Source organism: Coenobita brevimanus, chromosome 93, assembly GCF_032717465.1.
Source record: "Coenobita brevimanus isolate Jiangsu-jjx chromosome 93, ASM3271746v2, whole genome shotgun sequence".
Lineage (NCBI taxonomy): Eukaryota > Metazoa > Arthropoda > Malacostraca > Decapoda > Coenobitidae > Coenobita > Coenobita brevimanus.
Genome location: NC_137046.1, coordinates 49,456,283 through 49,468,534, shown reverse-complemented (window position 1 = coordinate 49,468,534; position 12,252 = coordinate 49,456,283). Strand labels below are relative to the sequence as shown.

The 12,252-nt window shown below is 43.0% G+C and overlaps 1 protein-coding gene across 1 annotated transcript in view; it reads left to right on the top strand.

Moving 5' to 3' along the window:
• LOC145412431 (uncharacterized) overlaps positions 1-12,252 on the top strand; it is a 258,467-nt gene that overhangs the window by 117,762 nt on the left and 128,453 nt on the right. The window contains exon 19 of the mRNA XM_080282316.1: positions 9,266-9,428. Coding sequence (XP_080138442.1) covers positions 9,266-9,428 — 163 coding nt within the window. The remainder of the gene's footprint in view (positions 1-9,265; positions 9,429-12,252) is intronic.

Here is a 12,252-nt window from a genome sequence, read left to right as displayed (position 1 = left end):
CACTTGTACCTATTTGAGATCATGCAGGTTTACAGGAAGTCACTAATGCTATACTTAAAGTAGTAAATAGCCTATACTGTACTGTACCTGTGTGAATTACAGTAACATATATGATACAGATATGGTAATTAGAAAATAACATACAATTTCAAGACACACTACTCTGTATGAATAGTCATACAGGTACTACTGTACTGAATTTTCCCAGTCACTGAAAACAACTATTTCATACTGAATGAGTATGCAAATAAATGTATGTATAATACTGTATATATTATTGCACTGATATGAAGTCAAGAATTGTTACCAGTAATCCCGTTCGCTGTGGTGACTTGATTTGTTCATGGCATCTCCAGACTAGGGGGCAGTCCTAAGCTGAATAAAATCATCTTGTGGTAGCAGAAAATTATACATGATTTGCTGTCCCAGTGCTGAAAGGGTTAAACAAGTAATAATCTAAAGCATTTAGTATTATAGTGGTAGGTGGTGGCAACCATCATCCACTCACTTGATGTAGTGCTGCCTACTTCTTCCTTAGCCTTTATCATTCTTTTTCTGTGCCTGCCCTCCTCTCTTCCTATTTCTCCCATCTTTCCTGTCACTTCTTATTGCTTTTCTTTCCATTACAGGTGGCTTTACATTGAATGACAAGCCAAATGGTTTCTGTAAGCCAAGAAACCATTTACAACGCTGGGTGGTAACCACATAAGCAAACCATACGTGCTCCCTACGTGTCAACAAGTGGGTTGGTGGAGGGTTAGTGCCCCTCCCTGTAAAACAAATAACTCAGAGTCAAATGGCCACCCCTTATGGGATTATGGTGTCTGGCAATAGATAGATAGATAGATTTAGTATTATGTTTATTATGAGTTGATGATTATTCTATTCCAATCATACGTACGTCCATCACTTTTTCTCTCCTTGTTCTTCCAACTTCCTCTTCTGGTCCTCTTTCTTTGTTCCTTCCCGTACCCCTTTCTCTCTGTTTCTTACACTCATCCACTGAATTGATAACAGAATTTTCAGTATTTTGTCATAATAACTTCCCTCCCCCACCTCCTCCTCAGTCCCTCTTTTTTTTTCTCTCCCAGTTCCTCATCCCTTCTCCATATCTGCAGGTGCTGATCTACAGAGGATCTTCTAGTTGTCAGGAAAGCCCCCTTCCCTCCTGCACATTGGACATAACATTCACCAAACAGTATTCGTATACTTTTTGACATACCATTCACTACAGATTCATAAAAGCTTTTCCCCCCATTTTCCTTTCTCATCATTCGGGTTTCAGAATGTTCAACAAATGTATTGTGTTGTCCCCCTCCCAGCCTTTAGGCAGACGTAGATGCTTCCCTGTTCTGGTTCCGATGATCTCTCCTGATTGTCTCTCCTCCCCCATCACCTCTTCAGCTCTTACATTGGATTAGTTTCAGATTATTTTGATTAGTGTTTATGACCTTTTCCCCTCCTCTCTTCCAGTCTTTCTTTTCCTTAATACTGTAGTTTATTTTCTTTTTGTTTTTGGTTCCTGATAATTTTTATGTCTGGTTCATAGTCATGCCTCATATCCTGTTCCCTTCCTCCAGCCCCTCAAGTTCTTTTCTTTTTAAGACAGTATTTTCATCCCATGTCTGTGGTTTTGATTGTCTTTCCCTTCCTGAGAGAGAAAGAAAAAAATTTATATGGAAAGTAAGGAACTATAGGCCAGAAGCTTGCAGGATTGCTTGTTCGTCATTTCGATCATTTTGTTTCGTTTTCGAAGGCTCCAACATGCTTGCATGCCTCGGCCGTGGTCACCTAATGGTGGCTTTCCATGCAGCTCAATCTCCGGCAGCCTTCCTATTAAGTCCCCAATCCCTGACATCACACTTAATGACCTCATCCCAGGCCTTTTTCAGTCTGTCTCCTGCTACACTATCCCTAACATTAACACTTCTCACTTTCTGCACCCAATTATCATCCTCCTTCCTCCACATCATAGCACCAACACAGTCCAGTCCCATCCTACCTCTCAACTCCTCCATAGTAAACCTAGCCATCCCAGGCCTCGCACTCAGGGGCGCACTGCACATCCACCTGATCATTGCCATTTCTGTACATTTGAGCCTGTGAATATCCTCTTCCTTTACTGCCTGGGTCTCAGTACCATACAACATTACTGTCCTAACACATGCCGTATACAAAGATCCCGTAGCACGGAGGGAGAGCCCTCTCATTGTCAGGAGAGGCAACAGTTCCCTTAGCTTCTTCCAACCACTCCTCACTCCAGCCACAGAGCTAGCTTCAGCTCCCCCTCCACCACATAACATGTCCTCCAAATAAAAAACTCTTCCATGCACTCAAGAGACTCACCAGCAAGTTCAGTCCTTTCACACCTGGCAGTCTCCTCATGCTTTCCCCGACACATTGCACATATGAAATCAACGTTATCTCACAGTCTACCTCTAATATCACTACATCTCTTATGCGCCCACTTATCACAAACACTGCACAAGATGAAATTACTTCCCACGCCCTTGTGGCAAATCGCACATGGCTGCTCCTCCTCTTCTTTGACAGTACCACCCCCAACCCTAGATGCCATCACTAGTGTTTTATCTGCATTTACCCTTAAGCCCTTGTGCCCCATATCATATCTCTGTTTCCTAAACCTTTCCTCTGCTTCCTTTTCATTCTCTGCAGTCAACACCAAATCATCAGCATACAACATCTCCCACAGGAGTCCATTTCTGAAGTCACATGAGAGGGCCTTATGTGCCATAATAAACAACAAGGGGCTCAAGACTGGCCCCTGATGCACACCAACATTCACAGAAAACTCCTCACTCAAACTCCATTCTTCCTTACCTGGATGTGAGCAACCACATACATGGCCATAACCACACTAACCAGCCACTCCTCAGTCCCAAACATTCTCATTGCCCACTTTGCCCTCCCCTCCCCCCCCAAAAAAGTAACAGAGGGCCAGATTCCAAATCTGTTCATTTTGAGATGCCTGGACACACTGCATTTAGAAGACTGGAGTCATAAGCAGTATGAAATACAGACAGAGGAACACAGTTCCAGAACTGACCTGTTGCATACATGAAGAACTGGGAGGAATGGTTAAAGAACAGAAAAGGGATAAGAGTTTGCTGCCAGATAGATGCTATGCCCCCACTGTAGTGGTGGAAGGATTGAGGCAGACAGTTCAGAGGAACAGTGACCATTGAAGTAGTAATAGAAAAGTGACAAAGATGCAACAGTGCAGTGAAGCGACAGAGGTTGAAAGGAGCCAGTAAGAGGAGGAAAAGTAATGAGCTGAAAACCCTTGACCCCACCATGTTGAGGAAGAGCTGTGTGTGGGAAGCCTCCTCACATATGTACAGTATTTCCATCCTGTGGCTAAAGCAGGTAAGTAGGATGTTGAAAGCCAACCATAAGGGTAGAAGAGGGCTGGAAATCAATTAACCCGCCCCGTCCCGACCACTTTCTCACCAATGGTACCCCCCAATCCCGACCATTTTTCGACCCTTTTTTTTTTTTTTTTTTTTTTTTTTTTTTTTTTTTTTGCTAAAACTTTCGCTTTTGGTCAGAAACAATGGTCAGTCACAAAGAAATTGTTCCCCGGGGTCCATAATTGCCCTAAACAGGTATGCCTTGGTCCCACCTGGCCCCGTGTTCTCCGTAGGTGGTCTGAGCCTCTAACGTTTTCTATGGTATTATAAGTCTGGGAAACCAATGAAAGTAAGTAGATATGTATTTATTACAAACATAAAAACATGTGATAAAAGAGTAAATTGGATTTTATACAAAAATAGAGCAGAAATAAGCATTGTACCATCGTGCGAAACGACCAAAATCGGGCATACTGGTCACGATGAATCGCTAACATTCAAAAATCATGATACATATCATTTTTTTTACTTACATTATACTTCTACAATAACATTATAACAGTTTACATTTTATTGAACTGTTTTTACGTATTCACAGGCCTTTCGATAACATTTAGCGTAATGTTAGCGCTTATTTACGTAGTGAGTGAACTCGCTGTGACTGTTGTTTCAACTCGTATTGTGTTTTTTGTACTTACATAATACTTTCCTAATAACATTATACACTTTTCAACTTTATAGAACTGTTTTGAGATAATTTCAGGCCTTACGTAAATATATAGCGTAATAATAGCGCATAATAACACACACGGTGAAGTCGCTATGACTACTATTTCAGCTTACAACCTATTTTTGTACTTATATAATAATTCTCCACTAACATTGCACATGTTTACACTTGATATAATTGATATCACATAATTTCAGACCTTACGATTCAACTGAGCGTCATATTAGCTCGTACTTACACAGGGAGTGTTATCGCGATATCATTTGTTTCATCTTACACTAGTAATCATCTTATAAAATACTTTACTACTAACATTACAACAAATTCCACTTTATATAATTCCTATCACATACTGACCAGAATGTGGGTGTACTCGTGACATCAGTTATTACAACTTACACTATTGTTCAACTTATACGTTTTATTCATGCTAACATTACATCCGTTTCCACTTTATATTCTTGCTATCACATATTTACTGACCAGAGTGTTATACTGAGCGTCATATTTTCGCAGATTTACACAGTGGGTGTAGTTTTGATATCACTTCTTTCAACTTACACTAATTCTCAGCTTATACATTACTTTCCTGAAAACATAACACCCGTTTCAACTTTATATTTGACTTAGCACCTACTGACTGGCCTTACCATTATAATGAGCGTCATTTCGCCATCCCACACAGTTTCAGTAGTGTAGGAAATTATGGTACTCTTTGAAACAAGGCTGAAGGCACAACGCAACATTGCACTCGACACACTCGTACCTTGTGTCTTTTCTCTGAGTGGATGGTCTGACTGTCGAGTGCTTACATACATGGCAGCGACGCTGGGGTTTACGACGGTTTGGGTCGGAAGGGATTGCGCTGGGATAGTGGCGTCCTGCAAGACGTAGGGGAGTCTGGGCAGCCATGGGGGTGCGGGTGCGGTGTGTGGGTCTGTCCTGGGCATGCTTGGTGATTATTTCATGTGCCAGCTCCCTCACAAACCCCTCAAAGGTCTCGGATACTCCGGTGGTCATTGCGTGCAGGTAGTGGGCGTTCAGGACCGTGATGTCGAGCAAGTGGAAAAAGAGTTTCTTGTACCACTTCATCGTGGTCCTGGCACAGTCAACACTTCAAATCATCGAGTCTGACTGATCCACTTGCCTCATGTTCAGATTATAGTCCAGTACAGACTCGGGTTTCCATACGTTGCGCCTCCTCTCGCTACGGTGATCCACGGAGTCTGTGCGGTGCATCAGGGGGCTGTGAACAGTTGATAGGAGGCAAACTTCCCTGTTGTGGTTCCACAGGGTGGCAAGGATGTTATTGGCCTGGAAGAAAACCACCTCGTTCTTGTCAAGTTTCCTCCCTATCTTGACCATATGGCGACGGTTTCTCTTGACTGTACCACAGACTCCGGTGTCATGTTGGTGGAGGAACCTAGCGAAGAGGGCTAGTGTACCAGTTGTCCAGGTACAACACATGACCACAATGAAGGTACTCTTCTATCATTGTCTTCACCACGGCCCCAGAGAGTCCTATACTCCGATCTTCTGTTATATCTGTCTGTGCGCCCGTGTACAAGACTATGTCTTGCACATAACCAGTCTTACAGTCACACATAACAAAGATCTTGAACCCGAAACGGTGTCTCTTGCTGGGTATGTACTGCCTAAAGGAAATATTGCCTCTCCACAACACAAGACTCTCGTCTATGACGAGGTCTCTGTAGGGATAAAATGAGGAGCGGAACATTTCCCGTAAATGATCAAATACCAGCCTAATTCTCCTCATTTTATCTGTGTTATTTGCATTGGCTGGATCTTCTGCATCAAAAAAGTGGAGGCGGCCGAGAATATACTGAAGTCTGTTACGACTCATCACCTTTCCAAAGAAAGGTGTGAGGATCATTGGGTCAGTTGTCCAGTAGGCAGGAATTTGGTTTTTCCTTACCACACCCATCAAGAGAACCAGGGCCAAAAATAAGAACATCTCTGAAATTGTAACGGGATAGTCATATTGTTGGGAATGCCTGCTCGTGGTTCCCGAACATTCACTTTCACGGCGCTGTGATCGTGAAAATACATTAGTCTGTTCAACTATGCACCCCACAAACGCCTCCCCAAAGAACAAGTGGAAAAAATCCACCCTAGATGAACCTGCATGCACACCTGGAGCCGTGCAACCAGACCGCCACTCCTCAGTGAAATGGTGAATGATGGGAGTAAAATTACTCCCATCTTCCCAGTTCCACGTGACACCACCGTCTCCAGCCCCGTCCCCATCGTCCCCTTCGTCAGGGTGGGGAGGTGAGGGTGGTGGGGGAGGTTGGGGAGGTGGAGAGCGGCGCCTCTCATCACTCGCACTTCTCTTCCCTCTCCCTTTTCCTTTACCCTTTCCCTTCCCTTTCCTTCCTTTCCCTTCCCTTTCCTTCCTTTCCCCACATCCTGGGGCTGTGGGGAGGAAGTTTGGGAATATTGTGGGGCGAAAGACGTGCTGGGGAGTGGCTCCACCTCCTCTCCCCTAGGCCTACGTGCACCACGTGCTCGTGCTGCCTCCCTCACACCACTTGCCCCTTCACCCTGCACTACCCCCACACCACTTTCACCCCGTGCTGCCGCCACAACACTTTCCCTTTCACCCAGCAATCCCACCACACCACTTTCCACTTCCCCAGACAAAAGACTTTCACCATACCTTATATGTCTTCTCGCCCCACCTTCTGATCCTCGGGGTGATATTTTTTCTTTTCCCAACCACGAGGCGATATCACATCCTAAGCCACCGTCATCCTCATCGTCCTCATCCTCGTCCTCATCAGATTCGGGATGGAGAGATAGCTGTGCACGTGGTTGGGGAGCAGGCTGGCCTTCCCTTGCCTTACGGTATGTCACATACCTCGTTTTTCGGGGCGAAGGGACCTCTTCATCACTGCTACTTATTTCTTCCTCTGGCTGGACGTAATCGCGATCCACCACATCATCGTCAAGTGGAGAATCACTATCTCCAGTGAAGGCTTCCAGGGCGGATGCAATTTCCTCGTCTGAGAGACCTTTCCGCGCCATGTCTGACCTGGGTCACTGCTAGCAGGTGAGTGACCGAGACAAGGGCGAGCGCGGGTCACGCGGGGTCTAGGACGCTGCCTGCCTGGCGGCAGGTAGGAGAGGCTTGGGTACGTGGGCGAATCGAAAATCTCGCGCAAATTTTGAAAATTGTGGAAATTATGAACCTTGCAATTGCAGGACGTTGAAGTACGTCAACGAGATTGGCAGTGACATAACGTGAGGACGTGGAAGTACGTCGACGGGACGCCGCGGGTTAAAACAAGCAAGAGAGAAGGACTAACAGTCAACCAAAAGGGACAGGAGAAGAGGGCTGGTAATCAACTAAAAAGGGCAGGAGAAAGGCTGGAAGCAAGCAAAAAGGAGAAGAGGTGGAGATGAGGTCCAGAAATCAATTAACCCTTTCCCGTGAAGGGAGGAGCGTAAATTCTGGCTGTGCACGTAACTCTCGCTTGAGAGCTTTCAGAACAGTCACGTAGAGACATTTTACTTCTGATGCTCATACGAAAGTTACTATTCATCATACAAAGGCCACTGTGGTCTCATTTTGAAGATGAAGAATTTTGCTCTGTCATACATTGTCCAAAAAGACAATATATACAAAATAAAATGCAAAAAAGTGAGTAGAAGTTAGCTGATATGCTAAGGTTTTACACTGCCCTTTAAAAAAATATTCGCCAAAAAAAAACTATTCAAGAACTAATAATATTTTTTGCTTCAATACATAGCAGAATGAATTTCCTTTCCAATAATGCATTATTTGTTGTATTTTCTTTAATAATAACGCCACATATATATGTGAGAAAAAGGAGCATAAGTGTTCGGCAGGAGGTCAAGAGGTGTACATCCTACATATAAGGAACCTCACACCACACTGAGCCTAGTAAACCAAGTGAACACACACGCACCAGCTGTGGCAGGCTTAGCTCCGCCCACTTTTGCCTGTCATCCAACAAAAATGACGACTCCCTAAATATTTCTTTAGATATTACATCGGATGAAGGGCAAAGTCGTCATACTGACGTCAGAGGTTGACTAACACATGGCGACCCAGGTCATCATTGGTAAGTCTAAGGGTTAAAAGGGAGTAGTAAGAGGGACAAGAAAATAGGTCTGGAAGTTAACTAAAAACTGCAGGGGAAGAGGGCTGGAAGTCGGCTAAAAGGAGCAGGAATAAGTGGTTGGAAATCAGGAGAAAGGAACAGGAGTGGAGAGTAGGACGTCATGTAAGAAGGACAGGATAAAGCCATTTAACACTGAGAGTAGAAGAGAGAGAGAAATCAACTAGAAGAGGCAAGAATAGGAGCTGGGAGTCAACCAAAGAGAGTATGAACAGAGGGCTGGAAGTTTACCTTTATATATTGGCTTTGGATTATCATGGGGCTGGATTCTTATAATTGCTGGGGCCTTCTAGCATCTCTTGCTATGTGATTTGTTTTGCATATTGCATGTTAATACCCTCTTGTATACTATTATCCCTCATAATATAAATTTAGTTTTCCTAGAAAACATAGAATGGGCAGCATTTACTGTCATGGCAGAAGTGCTAGACCACCTAAGATGACAAGAATACTAATGGACCATGATAATAATGCCCTACATTGTTCCAACCAGCATTTGATGTGGATCTCATATGGCACAGGAGAGCGAGGGATGGGGAGTGTATGGCCCTGCCATTCTACTTTGTATTGTTATTGTGGTGAAATTAGTAAGTTATGTACTGGATCTGCCTATCTCATATGATTAAGGATGTTGAATTATGAAAATGTTCTTTTGCATTTACACTCTACCTCTCCTGCATAAGTGCATAATTATGCTATTTGAGGTGCTCCAAGCCAGAGGTGCGACCGTGCATTTTGCTTAATTTTGGTAATTAGTTGTTAAACTTTGACATGGCTAATTATACAGTGTTAGAATTATACTTATACGCATTTTATTGTATAGCTTGAAAGTGCTAGCCAAGATTATTAAAATGGTGGTAAACATGACATGTTTAAAGTACATTACATTTTCGTAATTAGATGTCAAAGCAAGTAAGCAAAATGCATCGTCTCCCCTCTGGCTCGGAGTGCCTCATTTGTTAGTACCAGTAATTATTGTACCATACTTATATTTTTAGGTTCATGCAGTCAGAGGATGGTGACTATGGAATTGAGAATTCAGAACTTGGTGATTATGAAGAATATGATGAAGATGATGAAGATGAAGACGAAGAAGAAGAGGATGAAGAAGAAGAAGAGGGAGAGGGTGGAGAGAAAACAATGAAAAAGAAAGGACGCCCAGTAAGTGTCAAATAGAATTTAACCACATGGATCAATTTAATCTTTTGAAGCCCGAAAGTCCAAAGCTTTAATTCCAGTTAGGCCTGTTTTTTCAGTCTGATATGATGGTGATGTTTTCAATCAAAAGAAAAATGTGTCTTTTTGGTGATTTTTAAGAATATATGGAGTTGACAGGAGATGGCTGGAGGCTGTTAAAAGCTTTCATTGAGGGATTTGGTGCAAGTGTGTGAGTGAAAGGGAAACTACGTGATATTTCTGACAGAGTAGGATTGAAACAGGGCCATGTCATTTTACCCTGTACTCAGACATTTGTATGAATGGTGTTACACCTGTATATCATTGTGGAAACAGTTGAATATCAGCATAAACTAGGGAGGTTTAATTTTTCCTGTCCATATAATGTTGTATTATTGGCAAAGAACACATTATTTCTAAGTGTTGGTCAGTATTTTAGAGTGTTTTTAATCAGATAAGTTGAAAGCTTTTAAAATGAGGCAGTAAAGTGTCCCAGCAAAGTTTTTTGAAGAGAAAAATAAGACAGGGGGGTAAAGTGTTGGGTAATTGTTTTCAATGCCAAGATGGTGGAAGGAAGGGAGGAAAGGAAGAAAGAGAGTGAGAGGAGGTGGCAGTGCTCCCACCCCACCCTCCACTCTTCCACACCTCTGGGAAAGAGTCCCACGGGAGGGGGTAGGGAAGGTGGGGGGCTTATTTATTCCAAAAGGCTTCTCCTTCAGCTGTAGGCAGGGAACATGGATGGTGGGGCAAGAGATAGAATGCTTCAGGGAAAAATAATTAAATTGTGTTCTGGTAGAGGAATTGGCTGACTGAGAAGTGAATAAGACACTGTGGAACAGTTTTCTTCAAGTAACTTTATAATTAGGTGTGGAGCATGGACACCAAGTTGAGCAGTTGAAGTGAATTTAAGAGATGTATTTGAACCATGAATTATACAGAAGGGTTGCATTATTCAAGTCTGATTGTTTTTGGACACCAGGTTCAAGAACTGTGAACTCATGACACTTGAGCACATACACCTTTGGGAAAACTAATTTGTTCTTGGGTCCATGAATTCAGTAGCTAAATAGCTATTCCTGTTCAACATTTGTTACCCCCTCCTTCTTAACCACCAACCAAGCACTGTACTGACACTTTCAGACATTTTGTGGATAATGTTACACAAGATTACATATTTTTATATGCACTACAGTATAGTACTGAGCAGAGACGAGCATTGAGGATAGGGTGGCAAGGAGGTTTGGTAACTTTAAGAGGCCTGGATGGCCAGACGATATGATGTGATGTTTACCCCTTTGCAACAGCACCTCTTTGTTATTTTTCTTCTTTTTGCCAGTGCATAGTCAATCACTGCTTAGTCATGTTAATTATCATATTGATGTGTAATGCACATCATACTGAGCATAATTATGTCACTCTTTGAGCTGGTAATGTAATGTTTCCTTTTTGTGTCAGCTATTTCTCCTCAGTTCCCACAGTACAGTATATCACTTGTTTCAGTGTTTGTTGTTTGTCACACATAGCCATCAGTTATTGTCACTTTGTCCCTGAAAGTATAAATTATCATTCAGAATTATAATTCACAGATCATATTGAGGACAGTTATGGCACCCTATGATTAGACAAAATATTTTGTATTCATTTTGGCTATTCAGCCTCTGTTTCCAGGCGGTAGAGCACCTGTTTCAATGTTTGTTATTTGTCACACACATCACCCAGTTTTTGGCAAGTCAAAGCTGAAATAAATACTAATTATCATTCATAACTGTAGTGCACAGATCATATTGAGGCTAATTATGGCATGCTTTGACGCAGGTATGATAGATTGATTTTGGTGTGATCAGCTGGTGGCTGTCTAGCTAAGCTTCTAACAGACAAGAGGCATCAGGACAGAGCCTTTTAATTGTTTTATTTGTAGAAGTAAACAGATAGATTTACATGTGTATGGCATTTTATAATTTGTGGTGAGTGTTCTATGAAAGTTCTTGAAATGAAAATTTCAGTTTTTGGCATGGAGCTTGATATTTTTTGGTTTCTGTGCTTGTGAAACAAGGGATATCTGTAATCTGCATCTTCTTCTTCTTCTTCTTGTGTGTTTGAGGGATGCAGCCAAAATAACAGAACTACACAGAGCACAGAAAACACCGACATTTCATAACTTCACCACCATTCGACAAGACCGGGCCGACGGCGGTGGCGGTGGACTCATCACCCTGGTACACAAATCCATCGACTTTGTAGATACCAGTGCACACACAAAGTCACTTCTCCCCCCACATGACACCACAACAGAAAAACTATCTATCTATCTATCTATTGCCAGACGCCTCAATCCCGTTTGGGGTGGCCACAAACAAGTCGCCTTCAAGTCGGCCTGTCCCCCGCCATTTCACTGCCCTGCTCCCAACTCACACCCCCCTCTCTCATATACCTCTCCACCCCATCCCTCCATCTCATCCTTGGCCTCCCCCTTCCTCTTGCCCCCTCCACCTCACTCACATACACTCTCTTCGTCAGTCTTTCACCCTCCATTCTCTCCACATGGCCAAACCACCTCAGTGTGTTCCTCATAACGCTTCCTGTCACATCCACATCCACACCACAACGCTCTTTTATATCCTCATTCGTCAGCCTGTCTCTCCATGTGACTCCACAGGCTCCTCTTAAATAACTCATTTCCACTGCTCTCTTGACTTGTGTCCTTCCAACAACGTCCAAGCTTCACTTCCGTACGTTAAAGTTGGTATAACAATACTGTCATGTAGTAACTTTTTCACTTCCATGCTCACTTCCCTGTTTCTTATCACTG